Source organism: Mauremys reevesii, linkage group 1 (assembly GCF_016161935.1).
Source record: "Mauremys reevesii isolate NIE-2019 linkage group 1, ASM1616193v1, whole genome shotgun sequence".
Lineage (NCBI taxonomy): Eukaryota > Metazoa > Chordata > Testudines > Geoemydidae > Mauremys > Mauremys reevesii.
Window position 1 is genome coordinate 202,192,309 of NC_052623.1, and position 19,339 is coordinate 202,211,647.

The 19,339-nt window shown below is 43.6% G+C and overlaps 1 protein-coding gene across 1 annotated transcript; it reads left to right on the top strand.

Moving 5' to 3' along the window:
* The first annotated feature begins 2,061 nt into the window (after positions 1-2,061).
* Positions 2,062-15,689, top strand: LOC120376403 (cell cycle control protein 50C-like). The gene is made up of 7 exons (XM_039496978.1): positions 2,062-2,376; positions 5,340-5,450; positions 6,898-6,999; positions 8,722-8,812; positions 11,109-11,249; positions 12,233-12,442; positions 14,225-15,689. Exons 1-7 carry the CDS (start codon positions 2,173-2,175, stop codon positions 14,410-14,412), a joined length of 1,047 nt encoding a protein of 348 aa, XP_039352912.1. The 5' UTR covers positions 2,062-2,172; the 3' UTR covers positions 14,413-15,689.
* Positions 15,690-19,339: the final 3,650 nt, after the last annotated feature.

The window sequence follows — 19,339 nt, forward strand, 5'->3', positions numbered from 1 at the left end:
TCCCACAGCCACTCTTCTTCTGTCCCCTCCTTCCACTCTTCCAAAAGGACACCTTCACTCCCCCTCTAGGAGTGATAGAAGACAGCCCGTGCCAGTTCTGGGCACCTCTGGCCCAGAAATTCCCAACCCTCACTGTTGCTGCTCCCTGGCATGCAGAAGGCATCTGGCCATTACAGAAACCGGTCCAGAGTTAGTCAAGAAGTTTTAGCCATATCGCTCCTTTAGTACCTTATGTAGCTACCCCCACAGCGTGTTGATGAGTTAGAGCGCTCTTGTCCTCCACAACCCCTGTCACTACATTATATCATAAAGATGCATGCTGGAAAATAACAGTGGCTCTTGCACTCTCACCACTGTTCATGCTAGGGCAGAAAACTTTGAAGGCTAAGTGCTTCTTAAGATAGAAAATTACCATGATACCTACAGCATAAAAACGGTCTAATCTTGCAACTCTTATTCATGTGAGTGATCCCACCAACCAGTGTTGCTATTGTCATGAGATAGAAGCTGTAGAATCATGACCATATCTGCCGCTGACAAATCACGTGATACGTAATGACGACTGGCAAAATTTGCTGAATACTATTCAACCACACTGCACATCAAAGTTAGTACCTGTTAGTGGGTACTGTGTTGCTGTAGGGACCATCTTTCAAATAGACACAAAACTGAAGCCCTGACCACTTGTGGTGAGTAAAAATCCTATAGCCCTTTTCATGAGGTTTAGCTGGTTTCCACATTATCAGCAAATAAAGAATTTGTTACTAGAATTTTAGTTAATGTTGATTACTGTGATGTCAGGATACAATTTGCTGTTCCTTGGCTGTGTTGGCATATAGAGCAAAACATATTCATTGGACTAGTTAGCAAAACGTGGGTATCAGTAGTAGGGAACACGCACATGGATTGAAAAATGAAACAAAGTCTTTAGTAAACATTTCTGGGTGCTTTTGGCTAAAAGTCAAAACTGCCTGTACATGGATGATTTAATAGGAATTTATGTAATCAAACATTGGCGTGATCTGTTAACAAATTCCATTTATAATGCATGTCAGCCAGTGAGTACGAGGGAATATACCTTGGAATGCAGTCTGAATTCTTTAGCTCTTGTTCTGTCAAGCCACTTACTACATTGCTAGATCTCTCCCTTGACCTGCAGCTTCTGTGTTGGTTACATTGTTGACTAGATTGTGGTCAGGCTTAAAGTGAGGTGATGAGAAGAGGATGCAATGATCATTCCTTTTGGGATCTTGTGCTCCCAGTGCAAAAGGGGAAAGGTGCACAGTACCAAAACTAGCACTGGAGAACTCAAAGGGGGCCATACCAACTCTCCAAACGCTGTGCCCTTACAAAGGGCGTTGCAGTTCCTGCCTTGGTAAGTTCTCCAGCAGGGACACTCACTGGGTAGGAGCCTTTCACATTGTCATCCAACACAGCATTCTCTTGTAAAAGCCATTTTTGCTTTTGATAGCACTGCTGTGTTTAGGGTGACTATGGAAATAAAGGGAAGAGAGGGAGTAAGGGATCAGACTGTGTACAGACCTTTCAAGTAGCAGGCAGTGCCCCTGCAAGTGATCAATAGCTCAGAACTTAGTGAAACCTAATAAACTCTTTACAGAAGAACCTCAGAGTTATGAACCCCAGAGTTACAAACTGACCAGTCAATCAGATTCCTCACTCGGAACCGAAAGTACGCAATCAGGCAGCAGCAGAGACCAAAAAAAGAAAACACAGTACAGTACAGTCAATGCTCTGCTGTAAACTTTTGAAAGAACCATAACATTTTGTTCAGTTACAAACAATCTCCATTCCCGAGGTGTTCGTCACTCTGAGGTTCTACTGTACTAAGTGGTGCAGCAGAAAAAGACTCTCAGTGACTTTCCCAGAGTATCCGGAGTGTCTAGGGTGCAGTCCCTGTGACTCTGACTAAAGTACACCGTGGCTGATAGCACCAGCTGATTAAGGTGATTGAGGTCACCAACGGACAAGATGAGCCTGTACTGAGAAAGAGAGGTCTAGTTAATGAGTAATTACAGGAAGTAACAAAGGTTTATAGAAACAACACAGCCTCCAACATCAGAGAGAGTTTTTAAGTTGAGACCAAGTCTAACACAGACACCCTTACCCCTTCCCCACCCCCCAAAACACACACCCTTCTCCAACGGCAACAGCATGAAAAATAAGAACAGCCAAGGAACACAGGAATGTCCCTCCAGATGTCCAGATAACAGCGCATTTAAACAACAGAAACTGCCAGCCTGGAAGCCCAAGCTCACAGCTCCGACTGTCCTCTCCAGCTTCTTTACCATTGGACTCTTCTGCCTCCTCATGGGAATCTGTCTAATATTGTATGCAAGAAGTGTCAAAGAAATCCAGGTTTGTTCCAGGTGGTTTTCTTGATGAGTATTATTAGAGAGTGGCTCAAAGAGGGGTAGTAATTCAATTGTGGATGTACTCCCTTTACCCAAGGGTGTCAAGCAAACCCACAATACCCCAGGTGAAAGTGGTCACCATTAAAAAGTCAGCATTTGCTAATTTACCAGATGGCAATATCTGGGATGTTGTCATTTGTCCCTGTGCTTAGAGGAGGAAATAAACTGTGGTAACTTTGGTATTGTTAGGCACTAAAAAATGTCAATAAATATTTGTCAAGCCAGAATCCTAAAACACAAAGAGACTACTCATGTGTTACTGATGGCTGCTGCAGGTAGAGCAGGTTGAATACTAAAAGCCAATTTCAAAATCAAAGTATTAAATTCAATCCACTGACTTGTTACCTCCTGTTATTTTGTTCTTTATGAGTGTTTAGACAGCTAGTATTTGTGTAAATGATCATGAATCTTGAAAGTTTCACAGTTCTGGCAAAAATTATTACTAGGCTGATAAATTGTTTTTGAAGTGCGTTATGTGTTTTTCTCTAGTTTTGGAAATTTGTCATCCAGTTGGGAAGCAGTACAATACTATGTGTACCAATCACACACCCTGGATAATGAATAGACCAGCAAAAAAAAAACCCCAAACAAACCAGGATTGGTTTGTGTCTGACTTGTGAGCAGAAAAGAGGAATAAATCTCCAACTCATAGTATTCACAATGAATAATTCAACCTGTTTTAGCTGTAATTAGGTAATTTAATATCAGTTTTACAGTAGGGGGGCGGGGAATGTTAAAACACAGAATGATTTACACTAGATCTCACAGCAAGTCAGTTGGCCAGCACACTAGGCTCCCTGTTCTCTCTCTAAACCACATTGCCATCTGTGATGTACATACTGTATACAGCACCCACTAGAATTGACAAGGACAGCGAGATTATTTCTTTGTTTGGCCTGTGGGGTGAAAAAAACAAACAAAATAGGACATGGTGATTTGCATGGGCCAGTTACCTTACAGGAAAAAAATTTGGCTTGTTTATCCATTAGGATGGTCTCACAACCCAAACTTTACCTCTTGTATTTTGTAGTCTGAGCGTACACTGTAATGGATAAAAATATGAAAAGACAAAGAAATTGTCAGTCCTTATTATAAATTTTTGCTAAATGTGATGATAGGATGGTATTATTTTTCAGTTATTAAGTGCACTTGTTTTGGATGAAAGGTGCTAAATAAATGCAAAATATTAAATAGAGTGAGAAAATAATGCTATTTTCAATATAGTGTTTGCCACAGTTACTGTGGACCTGACTCTCACCACTGCTCTGCTCTCTTTGTGCTGCCCAGGTGGCACAAAAAGAGCAGAAACTGGTTTCATCCCCCACACTCCAACTGGGGATTCCCTTGTTTGTTGTTCGTTTATTTGCCGAGGGTGCCCAGTGGTGAGTGCAGCGCCAGCATAACTGGCTCCTATAGCAACCCCCCTGCAATTCGGGATTAGAGGGTAGGAATCCAGAGCACTCCAGGTATTGTCATCTGGCAGACAGCCCCTAGGGATTGTTACCAGCTGATGGAATTCAGGTCAGTCCTCAGGGCAATTTAAACTCCTCCCATGCTGGCAGAGAGCCAGCTGGAGAATCGGGGTGCCCTAAGAATGGCACCCCAAGGGGAATATTAGGCATAGCAGAGAATCTGGATCTGTATGCTTACCCCCTGTGGTGGTGGTGGTTGAATCCCTGTTGCAGCCTTCACTCTGAGACCACCATCTTTCTGGCTGGGAAGGGCAGGCCACAAGTTACTTGAGAGTCTGTTGGATTTATCGCTTCATCAGCCAGGTGGAGTGCTGTTGAGCAGTGCAAGACACTCCCTTTGTGTGTGTGTGTGTGGGAGGGGTCACTGGCTCCTCAGCAAGAACAGGATTTAAGTTAGGGACAGAGTTTTCAAAAGTGTCTTTGGGAATTAGAAGCCTAAATCTTACCAACATCCAATGAGATTAAGGCTTCTAAGTGTTGAAGTCACTTTGGAAAATAGGACTTAGGTTCCTGAGTCTCTTAGATGCTTTTGAAAATTTTACCCCCAGTCATGCGCATGCTCACATTGAGCAGACCTGAAGAGAGGGTCATTTGTAGACCCTGGCAGCTGAGAGTCTAGTTTTTCCCAAAGTGGGGTTTTACAGCATATAATCCGGGGTGGACAAAACTTTTTGGCCTGAGGGCCACATCTGAGTGGGGAAATTGCATGCAGGGCCATGAATGTAGGGTTGTGGGAGGGAGTGCAGGGTGTGGGAGGGGGTGTGGTGTGCAGGAAGGGGCTCAGGGAAAGGGGTTGGGGCACAGGAGGGATGTGGGGTGTACAAGGAGGCTCAGGGCAGGGGGTTGGGGTGCAGGAGGGTGTGGAGTGTGGGAGGGCACTCAAAAAGGGGGTTAGGGCGCAAGGTGTGGCAGGGGGCTCAGGGCAGGGGGTTGGGGTGCAGGAGTTGGGGTGCGGAATGTAGGAGGGCTTGGGGTGTGGGCTCCGGCCTGGCGCCACTTACCTGGAGCAGCTCCGGGGTGGCAGTGGTGCGCAGTGGGGCTAAGACAGGCTCCACACCTACCCTGGCCCCACGCTGCTCCTGGAAGCGGCTGGCACTATGGCCCCTGGGGGAGGGGAGGTGAGGCAGAGGGCTCCGTGCACTGCCCTTGCCTGCAGGTACCTCCCCTGAAGCTCCCATTGGCCGCTGTTCCCCATTCCTGGCAAATGGGAGCTGCAGGGGGTGGTGCCTGTAGGCGAGGGCAGCGCACTGAGCCCTCCGCCCCCCCACTCCCTCAGGGGCCGCAGGGACATGGTGCCAGCCGCTTCCTGGAGCAGTGCAAAGCCCATGGTGCCACCGGGGTGGCAATTCCACGGGCCAGATCCAAAGCCCTGGCGGGGGTTCGGCCGTACTTTGCATACCCCAACATAATCTTTGCTTGCTTATCTCTTTGACAGATTAACTACTCAGACATATGTTTGAATTGTTCAAAACTGCGTGAAAACTCCTCGAACTGGGATAAAGAATGCAACTGTATTGTGCACTTCACACTGCAGGAGAATATGCTGGTAGGTAAATGTGCGAAACCAACCATAGACTAGAGTTCCTGTATTTCTGTATGTGTAAGAAGTAGAAATTTTGTCCTATAAATGACACTAAGCCAGTTTCTGAAGGGCTTTATGTCAATACCTTTCACAAACCTAAAGCCCCTTACATCCAAAATATATGCCTTTGCCATTGTTGTTATTCATTTTGGCAAATCCCATAAATTAAGCAAGATCAGGCTGCATAATATTTAAATTGGAGACCTCCCAGGTGAAAACAGATGCTGCAAGAAGTGCTGTAGATTCAAGAGGTGACTTCTCTTTCTTCTGAATCAGTAGTGAGTCAATGCCCTAGTAGGGACCCAGTGCCACACCCTGGTGTTAGTTGGTACTGTGCTGCTGGGGTAGGATCTTCTTTCAGATGAGACATAAAATTGAAGCCCTGGACACTTTTGGTAAGTAAAACTCCTGTAGCTCTTTCCACAACTTTAGGGTTCTTCAGAGTGAAAGGAGCTGTAAAAGCAGTAGACATGAAAATCCTCCAGCCGTAAGAATGTGTCAAAGTTTGAAGAACATTTAAAATTAAAAGTAAAAATGTCAGTTTCCCATATTGCATGTACAAACTGGTACTTCTGCTGCTTGTATTAGATCTGGTCTGTAGATTCAAGACTCAAAATTTTGAAAAGGGCTAAAGGGCTTGTCTACACTGCACTAAAGACAGGCCTATGGGGGTGTGAACTGCAGAATACTCTAGCATGTTGCTCTCTACCTGGGCCTATGTAGACCCTGGTGGTGCAAACTAAATGGTACCTAGTGTGCATTAACATAATCCTGTAAACTACATCAATGCAAGGTATACAGTACTGAAGGGTGTTCCTGGGGCCCTTACAGCACTCTGTGGTTCACACCCCCATTAACTGGTCTGTGGCACCATGCATACAAGCCCCAAGTCTGTTTTCAAAAGGGATTTAGGAGCCAAAAGTGCCTAAGTCTCTTGAAAATAGGACTTAGGCTCCTAAGCATTTTTGAAAATTTTACCCTTAATCTACACAACTCTCAGTGCAGCACCTTTCGCAAGTGCTAAATTCACTTTACATTTCTTTTTTTTAAAAAGCTGATAATTGAATTTAATAATCTTAACATATTTAGAAAACTGTGGGTCCAATCCTGCAACCTTTCCACATAAAAAGACTGTGACCTCAATGGAATGACTCATGTTGTTTCATAGCACCTTCCATTCAGCGATGCCAAAGCAATGGGTGGGGGAAATGATGGTATTCTGTCCATGCTCCACCCACAAGTCCAAGATAAGTGAATGTTTCTGCTAAAATAATCAGCTGAAATGTAGTTAACACCACATCCATCAGGCTGTCCGCCCCCCTCTCCCCTGATATTTTTTCCAACAGTTTGTAACAATGACCTCTTTTGTTTATGCTCTCCTCATCCTATGTTATTCTCCTTTGAATTCTAGGGTGATGTTTTTATGTACTATCGTCTGCAAAACTTTTTTCAGAACCACCGTCGGTATGTCCTCTCCAGAAGTGATGCACAATTGCTGGGTCAAGATGTAAACGTAAGTGTATTTCTTATTGTTCCATCATCAATATTTTCATCAGGTGAGGAGGCTCTTAGTGTGTGGTTCTCTGGTTAAAAAGTAGTTTCTAGTACTACACCTGCCTCTAGGTCCTTCTGCCAGTTTTTGTGGTTTTACAACATTTACCTTTTTAATTTTTTTACTGTTTTTCCTCTGTTGCTGTGTAACCTTAGATCACCAGAGCTGCTCCTGGGGTCTCCTGTTGCAACATGGCCCCTCTATTTCCCCTCCAGGGTAGGCTGTGATTATAAACCACAGTTGGGCCCAAAAGTGCATAAAAAAAGCCAGAGCTCAATATTTTTATTCGTCTGTTTCTTTGAATTCGGAGCACTAGACCTGGCCATCTCATTTGTGGGGAATAGAAAATGTGGTCAGCTGCAGGGGGTTGAGCTCCCTTTCTTAACTCCTTGAGGTTAGAAGGCACTGTAAACTTTTCTACTAGCATTTCCCACTTGTAACAGTTCAGAGGTGTTGCAAAGCTTCGGTATTAAATACAGAAGCAACAGTCACAAATTGTAACTCTGATAAACAATTTGGTTATCTTAGAAGCTGTAGCATGCGTGTGCAAACAGAGAAGCAGACTGACTTCAATGCCTGGAAAAGGAGTTTTTATAAGAATGTGCTGTGAGGTCTACAGATCACAAGTGCTGAAAATTATCAGCAATATCATCAGTAGTTGGATTTTATTGAAGGTTTGCTAGCAGTTTTAGACCCAATCTACACGAGCTGGGGACATGGCTACAAGACAGCTCTCCCAGGGAACAGATGGCACCTAGCCATTTTTTTACACGTCTTCAATCCATGGTAAAGGCTTAGATAAGTCCAACGTTTTAGTAGAGTTTGGGGATGCAGTTAAATGTCCTGTCTATACTGAAAAATGGAACCATGTTGTAACTGGGTCGGGGAATATGTCATTGTAACTGGTTGTAATTGTTATTTGTTATTCTAGTCTAGGTGGGCCCTAAGATCCTCTTTGTGTGACCGCCTTTATTTTAAAAAGTGATGAAGTGCTGAGCACTCACCCTTCGAATGCCAGGCCCCTTTAAGAGGACTCAAATGGAGTACCGACAAACTGAGGCAACCAAAACCATTTGTTTGAACAGATCAGCCTGCAGTTACAGCAGTGTTAAGGCACACCGTTATAACATCATTGCAGCTCAGCTGTGTTATAGCATAGACTCGCATTCCAGTGCAGATGGGACAAAACTCTGTTATAACCCTGTTAACAGACCTAAGCTGGTCTTTCAGTGTTGCAACCACTCTCTTATATGTAAAATATGAATATAACAGAAAGAAAGAGACTAGAGAAAACAAATCTCTATTGTTTTCAGTATGTTTAGTTTCCGCATAAACAGTTTCACAGTTTCCCCTGTATAGTTAGTTGGTTTTCCCTGCTTGTGTGGATCTGTCACACAGCAACAGTCTGTCTGTGCTGGGAAGTATGCTACCAGCAGCTGTGTAGACACTAGACCTCGGCAGATATGCCTCACCCCAGTCTCATTCTATTTGAGCCCATCTCTAATGTGACAGGAAAGCACTGGCAACTCCTAGCACTCTTAGGTGTTTGGTGGTTTTCTTTTTTGGGTTTTTTTTTTCCGGTTTGTTTGTTTTTTTTAAAGAGGGAAATAAGAGTAAAAGATTGACCAAACAAATGTTGATCAGGAAAAGACATTTCTAATTGTCCTTTGACCTTGGGTTCAGATTCAGAACAGCAATTGTGAGCCTTTCACAACCTATCCAAACGGAACTCCAATGGCTCCATGCGGCGCCATCGCCAACAGTATGTTCAATGGTAAGTACCTTCCTCATCTGATTTATTCACCTGCACAGATGTAACCAATTTAAATATCTCTGTGCCCCTGAGACCTCACAGAGCCCCATCTAAGTGCTGATCCTTGCATGTTCTCTGCATGTCTGATCCTTGCATCTCTGTCTGTCTGTCTGTCTGTCTCATATATGGATGTTAAACCGTTTGACAGTGTGGCCAAAATGGATATGGCTCCCTACAAGCTGCTCTGCAATGACTCCACTTACATTACTGAACTCGCTGAGACACCATGTGTGTGCAGGGGTCCACCCCCATGATCCAGTTACAGGATTGGGGAACTGAGTATCCTAGAAAAAGAGGAAGACTGTAATCTACAGACTTAATCCTAGCTTTACAACAGGCTATTGGGTGGGCCTGGAAAACTCAGCTTCCGCTTTCTTAGGGTGACTGGCTTAAAAGTGTGTGGCACATTCTTGAAATGGAGAATCTGATCTAGGCTTGGTCTACACAAACAGTTGCTCTGTCTTAACTAAAGTTGTGTTTCTAAACTGATGCAAACCCCTCCATGGACATACTTATATTGGCTTAATAATCCTGATTTATAGTGATTTAACTTGTCAGTCAATTTACATGTGTAAGCTAAACTGCTATAACCAGTTTTAAACCAACATAAGGCCAGGTCTGCACATCAACGGCTTTTGTACAAGCACAACTACATTGATTAGAGAATCTAATCTTTTTTTAACCAATATAGTTATACTGATACAGCAACTCTAGCATGGATGCAGCTATGCCAATATAGCTTCTCTGCTTCTCACAACTTCAGTGTGTAGACACAGCCTCACTCTCATGAAGACAAATCAAAATGTTTCTTCAAGACATTGACTCCCTGGGTTATAACTTTACTGCAAAAAAAAAAAAAAGTGGGAGGGCATTTATACAGCAAGATAACTTTCTCCCTGTAAAATCCGGGTGGAGACAAGACAGAGGTAGCTTTTACCTCGATGTTGCTAGCTGAGGTCAACACTAAACCCCCCACCTGGAGTTTTCCTCAAAAAATACAGTGAGGTAAAAACTACCTGTCCCTTGTCTCCCCCAGGATTTTACAGGGAGAAAGCTATCCTGACATTGTTCTCAGAAGCTGACAAGCTAATTAATAAAGAACTACAGTTTTCAGGTTTAAAAAAAAAATCAGTTTAAGGTTGTAGCTACTTGTCACATTATTTCTTTCCATATTTTCTCAATGTAGACAAAGATGCACATTCTGTTCCATGAAAATGAAGGGGGTGGTGCATGACTCTAGTACACTTTCCCTTAGTTTCTTTTTGGATGTTGGAAAAGATGATTAAAGGAAATTGCTGGTAATAAGTTACAAAGGCTCTTCAGCCTATAGCAGCTTCAGTTAACAAATCTTCTTCATATATCTTTGACATCTGATTTTTGCATATTATAGAACCTGCTTCAGAAATGCAAGTGGAGACTTCAAACCCCAGCAAGTAGGATCACATTCATTTCAGTTATACTACCTAACAAAATCCAAGGCAGGGGTAAATAGGAGAGTAAGCCTTCTCAGAGATTGTAACTAGCATTTCTTCTCTAGCTCCTCAAAAAAAAACACAAAAAAACCCACCAGCTTCAGGTCACACAATCCAAAGAATTTGATCACAGAGGAATCAAGGGATGTCAATGAAATACAGCTGTGGATATTCTGCCATGGTGACGCAAGGAGAATTTCCAGTAGGGATATGGTCAGCTTTTACAACTTCCAAGGGTGCTTTTACTCAGGAAATTTAAATGGTCCTTTACTTGTGAGGCACACAGAATGTTTACATCAGGGATAGGCAACCTATGGCATGGGTGCCAAAGGCAGCACGTGAGCTGATTTTCAGTGGCACTTACACTGCCAGGGTCCTGGCCACTGGTCCGAGGGGGCTCTGCCTTTTAATTTCATTTTAAATGAAGTTTCTTAAACATTTAAAAAACCTTATTTACTTTACATACAACAATAGTTTAGTTATATATTATAGACGTATAGAAAAAGACCTTCTAAAAACATTAGAATGTATTACCGGCACGTGAAACCTTAAATTAGAGTGAATAAATTAAGACTCGGCACCCCACTTCTGAAAGGTTGCTGACCTCTGGTGTACATAATACAGTAATGATAAAACCCTCTCCCGGTCTTTTCTTTGTTTGTTCACAGGACTCTCTTTCTCTCTCTCTCTCTTTTTAAGGTTTCACTTGGTCAGGATGACTACTGGAGTGACTGCTGGAAGTTGTAGACTGTTAATAACATGTATTACTTTGGATCTCCCTGCAGATTCTATTCAACTTTTTTACTATTTTAACTCATCCACTGCTATCGAAGTCCCATTGCTGAAGAGTGGAAATAGTTGGTGGTCAGATAAAAATGTGAAATTTCGGAATCCAACATCATATAATCTCTCTTCTGCATTTGCGGGTAAGAATGATTCCACTGCCATGCCTTACTATAAAAGTCTTTCTTCTGTTTGTGGAAGTCTCCTGAGACAGGTACAATCTCCAGGAGATGGGTCTATGTGTTCTTCCCGATGACAGGTAACTTATCCAGGGGAAGCACTGTGAGAGCAACCTCACAAGACCACCTCCAACTTTTCAATGGGGAAATAGGCCACATGTAGGGAGGAGACTATGATGTTATGAAGAGAAAAAGACGTTTTAGAAGGTCAGGAGAGTGATGCCCCACTACTTTCCTCACCCACTAAATGTCTTGGGCAAAAGGAGTTAACCAAGTGGAATCACCTACTTGTTCCAGCTTTAAATATATATTCATTAGCACCGTTTTGTTATTACTATTAGTTTGTATTGTAGTAGACTATAGTAGCCCCAGTCATGGACTCAGGACTCCATGGTGCTAGGTCCTGTGCAAACACAGAACAAGAAAACAGTCCCTGTCCCTTAAGAAGTAACAATCTAAGTAGTATCGATATTCTTCTAAATATTGTAGAAAGATTTTCAAATGAACGACAAATAGGATGCATATGTTTACTGCTCTTTTAGTGCATTTTGTTGGTATACAGAAAGGAATCGATGCATAAAAATGAAAAATAAAGGTGAACAATTACATGCAGAGGGAAAGTTGTCTTATAATTAGAGTGAGGCACTATTCCTGTACAAGTAACTTTGCCTCTCCTGCACCGGTTTCCCCATCTATAAAATGAGGATAATACTTTTTACCACAGGGATGTTGTGAGGTTCAGTTCGTTAATGTCTGAGAGGTGATCTGAGATCTTTGGATGGAAAGTGTGATTTGCTCTGTGTCTTGTGAATATTGGACAGAACCTCTGTCTGACTGTATTCTTGGTTGACCATCAGAAACCCAGAAGGATTAAATAATTTAACTACCTGTCTTAGCAGTGTTCTAGACATTGATAGCTCATCCCTATTCTCCATCTTCCTCTCCAGGAACAACAAGGCCTCCTTACTGGCAGAAACCAGCTTATTTACTGGATGAGGAGGATGAAAGGAACAATGGTTATATAAACGATGACTTTATCATCTGGATGCGGGTGTCAGCCTTTCCCACATTCAGAAACCTTTACCGTCGTCTCAGCCACACCAACCAGTTTGCTGATGGTCTCCCAGCAGGGAATTACACCTTCCACATTACCTACAGTATCCTTTCATCATGTCCAAGGTACTCCTTAATTTTTAAGCAGGTAAAAAAAAGAGATGCCTGCTAGTATGGTGGCTTGCCAGTAATACAGCATAAAACTTGAGGGAGATCTGGTTTGGGGGGAATCCCTGGATTTCCTGCAGCCAGTGCTGGTGCAGTTAAGACATGTCTCTTAAATGCCCTATATCAGGCCATGTGACACTAGATCTAACTTCTGAGGCAACTGCTTGCCTGAACTTTGGCTGGAAGCATAGCCTGGCAGTGCCAGCTTTGGTACAGCTGCTGGGGAATTAAAAAGGCTTAGACTGTATCCACACAGCATAACCTGAGGGGTGAATTTATACTGATATAGTTATACTGCTGTCCCCTCCTGTGTGGACACACTTAGGGCATGTCTACACTGCAGTCAAGGGTGTGAATGGCAGCTTGTGTAGACATATCTACATTAGTGGCACTATAGCTAGCTCACTGAAAACAGAAGCGAGGAGGCTGTGGGGCAGGCTTCAGCATGGGCTACATTAGCGAGTACATATCCTGGGAGTCAGGCAGGCTTGTGGAGCCCATGCTGAAGACTGTGCCACGGCATCTTCCCTTTTGTTTTTAGTGAGCTAGCTAGAGTACAGCTAGCACAGGGACAGTTACATGAGCTGCCATTAACATCCCTGGCTGCAATGTAGATGTCCCTTATTTTACTACAAGATGGCTATTTTCTAGCTCAGCTGATAGCAGTGGCTGTCAGTCTTTCCAGATGACTGTGCCCCTTTCAGGAGTCTGATTTGTCTTGTGTACTCCCGAGTTTCACCTTACTGAAAAACTATGTGCTTACAAAATCAGACATAAACATACAAAAATGTCAGAGCACAGTATTACTACAAAATTGCTTCCTTTCTCATATTTACCATATAATTCTAAACTAAATCAATTGGAATATAAATACTGTACTTACATTTCAGTGTAGAGTATATAGAGCAGTATAAACAAGTCATCATCTATATGAAATTTGAGTTGGTACTGACTTCGCTAGTGCTTTTTATGCAGCCTGTTGTAAGACTAGGAAAATATCTAGATGAGTTGATGTGTCCTCTGGAAGACCTCTGCGTACCCCCAGGGGTACACGTACCTCTGGTTGAGAACCACTGGGCTAGATGTTTTAGAGCCACTGGCTTATGTTGCTTGTGAAGGGTTTAAAATTAAACTGAATAAAAATATCCACACATGGGGTTATATCTGAATAACTATTTTGGCATAAATGGTAAAATTCTCCCATGTAGACAAGGCCTTAGATGAATACACATGACTCAGAATTGAGAGGTGGGGATGCAACAAGAACATTATGTGGAGTGTCCTCATGTCAGAGACTGGATTGTCAAGGAAAGTGCTAAAAGGTTCTTCAGTACAATAGCACCCAAAAAGCTAATTTCCCAGTAATTTTTGCAGGCTGCCTTTAAATATTATGATGCAGCTTCAGTGCAGTACATAGCTGTATGAGGATGAATCTGACATCATGTTATTAAAGAATCGAATGTATTTCAATAATTTTGCTAAGACTGTAGATGCACATGATGTGTGTGAGTTTCTTACCCTCACCCAGCCATTTTGGGGGTTGTGCAGCCACTGGTAACAAGAGGCAAGGGGATACAGAATAGTTAAAAGCACTATAAAAGACTTTTACAACAAATGCAAAAATCACCCCCTTGTGTACTTTGAAGAGTATTTTTTTAATACACCTTACTGTACATTTCATCCTGATTGTTAATTAAACTTTAACGTCGCCTAATCAGATTTCCCTGTTACCAAATTCAAAGGGAAAAAGCAGGTGGTTCTCTCAACCATCACATGGAGTGGAGGGAGTAACCTCTTCCTGGGAATTGCCTACACGGTTTCTGGTGCGGTGATAGTGTTGGCAGGTTTTATCATAACTGCAATTCACTTAAAACTCAGAAAAAAGAAAACGTACTTTCAGAGATAACCCAAATTACATAGCTTTCTGAATAACATACAGGTGCACCTTTGAGCAAGGGATGTGGGGAGCATGGACCTTTCACACTGTCCTCCTAGCGGTGGAGACATTTCAGTCATGGTATGGATTTGGTAAACACAAAAGTGTTACGAGCAGGGTGATGTGTTTTCATAACCCGAAACATATACAATCTGATCAGCTTGGCTTGGTTTATGGTCTTATTAGCATATGAATTACATAGAAGTAAATTTTCCCTTAGTGACTATCCATCAAGGTCTGAGATGAGCATCAGTAAGAGAAATCTTAGTAATTTTAGAACTACAAACTAGATGGTATTGGGCCAAACCTCAAGGTCCTTACTCAGTTTTTACTAAGTCCTTACTCAGGCAGAACTCCTATTGACTTCACTGGGAGCTTTCCATGAGTAACAACTGATGCCCTGATCCAACAAAGCACTTAGGCATTGGGTATTCTCACTGAAATCAGTGGGACTATTCGTGTGCTTGAAGTTACATGCAAGCTTAAGGGTCAAATTTTAAAGGTATTTAGGGGCTTAACTCACATTGATTTCAGTGGGAGTTAGGTGCCTTTAAAAATTTGGTCCTAAGAGCTTTGCTGCATCAGTGCCTGAGTGAGGACCTTGAGATTTGTTCCTCTGGGAGCATACCCTGGATGTTAGGGGTGGGAGAGTCTCTCACTTAAGTGAATGGGGTTGGGTAGAGTTCAATCCTCATTGAATGCATTTAAACCTTCTTTGCTGCTGTTTAGCTGAAGACCGTTTTCTGCAAGGCTGGAGTAAGAGGACAGCAGTGTGGTGATTTACATTTTACAGGTTAACCTTGTGATAGAAAAGCTAAAGTTTAGACTCTGAAGAAAAGAAGAAATAGGACTAAAATGTAAACATGACCATTTACATGTCAGCATTAACTATTTCACTGCTGATCACTTCAGCAGAAACATTTAGCTAACATGATTAGGCCACAATCCCAAATTGTCTCCTACTCTACCCCTGTGCCAAAAGCTCCAGCTGTCGCTCCTACACCGTCGCCAAGACCTCCAACTTCTTACCAGACAACTTCTAAGGCATTGTCAATAGAAAATGAGACAATTTGAAAATACGGGGCAGGATAAACTTAATTTAATGTAATCTATAAATAAATACTGAGACTGCTTAATTGTATCATTTGCATGGTTAGTTAACTTATAAACCTCAGTTTTTAAAAATGTAAATAGAATTTCCAGTCTGTCGCAGAATCTAGGGAACTTTGCTGCAGAATTTAGATCAAGTTCGCTGTGGAGTACATGGATGATTATGGGGGTGGGGTGGGGGGGTTCATTGTGAAAGTGCATATGAAATTAAAACTAATATTCCTTTACTTAACATGAGTTTCTGTGCTTGCTATTTTATACTGATTTATAAATGCCCCAAAATTAAAAAAACAAAACAAAAGAAATTAACATTGATCTTCAGAGCCCTTTACATACATTAACTAACTAATCCTCCCAGCACCTTGTGAAATAGCCGTTTGCCTTCTTGTAGAAATGGGGAAGTTGAGGCAAAGAGAGATTTAGGGTACAATTTTTGAGAGCATCTAAGTCGCATTTTCAAAAGTGATTTAGGCACTTAGGAGCTTACGGATGGGTCAATGCTTAAAACGCTGTAGTGGCGCAGCTGCACCAATGCAGATGAGCCATTGTAGAGGGTCAGAGAAGATGCTTCTATGCCGACAGGAGATCGTCTCCTCTCAGGGCGTGTCTACATTATGAAATTAGGTCGATTTGATAGAAGTCGATCTTTAGCAACCGATTTTATACAGTCGATCGTGCATGTCCCCACTAAGCACAGTAGGTCGGCGGAGTGCGTCCTCAATACCGTGGCTAGCATCGACTCACGAAGTGGTGCACTGTGGGTAACTATCCCACAGTCCCTGCTGCCCATTGGAATTCTGGGTTAAGTTCCCAATGCCTGATGGGGCAAAAACATTGTCGCATGTGGTTTTGGGTACATATCGTCAGTCTCCTCTCCCTCCTTGGAAGCAACAGCAAACAATCATTTCACACCTTTTTTCCCTGGGTTATCCTTCAGACGCCATAGCACAGCAAGCATGGAGCCCGCTCAGCTGTACACTACTTTTGTGAGCATTGCAAGCACCTTGTGCATTATCCTGCAGTATGTTTAGAGCCTAGCTAGGAGCCGCCAGCACGAGGACGATTGTGATGAGGACATGGACACAGACGTTCCTGAAAGCATGGGATGTGGCAATTGGGACATCATGGCGGCAGTGGGGCATGTTGAAACAGTGGAATACCGATTCTGGGCCCGGCAAACAAGCACAGACTGGTGGAACTGCATAGTGTTGCAGGTGTGGGATGATTCCCAGTGGCTGCGAAACTTTCACATGCATAAGGGCACTTTCGTGGAACTTTGTGAGTTGCTTTCCCCTGCCCTGAAGCGCAGGAATACCAAGATGAGAGCTGCCCTGACAGTTGAGAAGTGAGCGGCGATAGCCCTGTGGAAGCTTGCAACGCCAGACAGCTACTGGTCAGTTGGGAATCAATTCAGAGTGGGCAAATCTACCGTGGGGGCTGCTGTGATCCAAGTAGCCAGGGCAATCAATACCCTTCTGTTATCAAGGGTAGTGACTCTGGGAAATGTGGAGGGCATAGTGGATGGCTTTGCTGCAATGGGGTTCCCTAACTGTGGTGGGGCGATAGATGGAATGCATATCCCTATCTTGGCACCGGAGCACCTTGCCAAACAGTACATAAACCACAAGGGGTACTTCTCAATGGATCACAAGGGATGTTTCACCAACATCAATGTGGGATGGTTGGGAAAGGTGCATGATGCTCGCATCTTTTGGAACTCTGGGCTGTTCGGAAAGCTGCAAGCAGGGACTTTCTTTCCAGACCAGAAAATTACCATTGGGGATGTTGAAATGCCAGTAGTTATCCTCGGGGACCCAGCCTACCCCTTGCTCCCATGGCTCATGAATCCATACACAGGCAGCCTGGACAGTGCTAAGGAGCAGTTCAACTATAGCCTGAGCAAGTGCAGAATGGTGGCAGAATGTGCTTTTGGGCGTTTAAAAGGGCACTGGCGCAGTTTGCTGAGTAGGTTAGAGCTCAGCGAAAACAATATTCCCATTGTTATTGCTGCTTGCTGTGTGCTCTATAATATCTGTGATAGTAAGGGGGAGACCTTTATGGCAGGGTGGGAGGTTGAGGAAGATCGCCCGGTGGCCAATTTTGAACAGCCAGATACCAGGGCAATTAGAAGAGCACACCGAGGCATGCTGTGCATCAGAGAGGCTTTGAAAAAGTTTCATGACTGGCCAGGCTACGGTGTGACAGTTGTGTGTGTTTGTCCTTGATGCAAAGCTGCCCTCTTTGGTGACTGTACTTCCTTGTAAGTCAATCCCCCTCCCCCGCTGGACCACAGCTGGCACAGGAAATAAAGTCTCTGTTGTTCTGAATCCATGCATTCTTTATTTATTAAAAAAAAAACCTTGAGATCACTGGCAACGCTGACTAGTAAAAGGAAGCCCATGTGTACAAAGGGTTTGATAACAGGGTGGGATGGGGGAGGTGGGAAGGACAAGGACACATTGCTTATTGTAGCCACACTACAAATCAAAGCTGTTTGAATGACAGGCTTCTGTTGCTTGGGCCATCCTCTGAAGTTAAGTGGCAGGGTGCCCAGAGCCTACCCCCCACCCTTGCGTTCTTGGGCGTCTGGGTGAGGCGGATATGGAACTTGGCGAGGAGGGCAGGCAGTTATACAATGGATGCAGTGGTGGTCTGTGCTCTTGTTGGCTTGCCTGCAATTCCACCAGACGCCTGATCATGTCCGTTTTTATCCCCATTAGCCTCAGCATCTCCTCCTACGTGTTCTGATCACGCTTACTGTATCCTTTCCTGGCCTCTGCCACCGAATGCCTCCATGCATTCAGCTGTGCCCTATCAGTGTGGGAGGATTGCATGAGCTTGGAAAACATGTCATCGTGAGTGCGGTTTTTTTGCCTTCTAATCTGCGATAACTTCAGGAACGGAGATGATACAAGGAGCATAGAAACATTTGCAGCTGCAGTAGGGAAAAAGGGAGAGTTCACTTTACAGAAGATACATTTCTAAGAATAAAAGGGAGCCTCTTTCACAGTGAATCAAACAATCCACAGCAGACAGCACATGTGTTTTAGGTACAAAGTCGCATGTTGCCTTTTATATTGAGCGCCTGCCAGTATGGTGACACAACACACACGGCTGGGCAACAGAATTTGGTTTGCAGACAGCCATGGTAAGTCAAAGGCTTCTTCCACGTTCATAACATGTGGAAATGGTTTCAAACTGCAGCACCCTCCTTTCCCATAGTAACCAATGCCAGTTGTGTTTGCCGTTTAAAAGGAGTGGCTGCGGTTGCCGTTTAAGAGGAGGGGCTGGGGTTTTGGGGTGGATGTGTGGCACACCCCTTCCCCACAGCGTGGCTATTCTCTGGGATGATCCCTTTTAGCCAAATGCAAACAGCCCAGCATGCCCGGTGTCTAATGTGTTGGGAATCACCAAACAGAGGGGATTACTGTTCCCTTACAAAACTTCCGCTATTTCAAGCAGGTGACCATGAATGATATCACTCTCCTGAGGCTGACACAGAAAGATAAAGACGGAATGTTGCATGAATGCGACCAAAACCCAGGACCATTCGCTGCCATGCTTTGTGCTGCAATGATTCCAGACCACTTGCTACTGGCTTGGCGTGGTAAAGTGTCCTACCGTGGAGGATGAAATAAGGCAGCCCTCCCCAGAAACCTTCTGCGAAATACCTGTCAGAGTACGTCCAGGAGAACTTCATGGAGATATCCTGGAGGATTCCCACTCCATCCCCAGACACATTAACAGACTTCTCCAGTAGCTGTACTGGCCGCGAATGCATCCCAAT

What these genes read in the sequence shown, in the direction of transcription:
- LOC120376403 (XM_039496978.1), top strand. Translation starts at nt 2,173, where the DNA reads ATGAAAAATAAGAACAGCCAAGGAACACAGGAATGTCCCTCCAGATGT. An exon ending in GAAGTGTCAAAGAAATCCAG is followed by an intron (nt 2,377 to 5,339) that starts GTTTGTTCCAGG and finishes TCTCTTTGACAG; the next exon opens with ATTAACTACTCAGACATATG. An exon ending in TCTCTCTTCTGCATTTGCGG is followed by an intron (nt 11,250 to 12,232) that starts GTAAGAATGATT and finishes CTTCCTCTCCAG; the next exon opens with GAACAACAAGGCCTCCTTAC.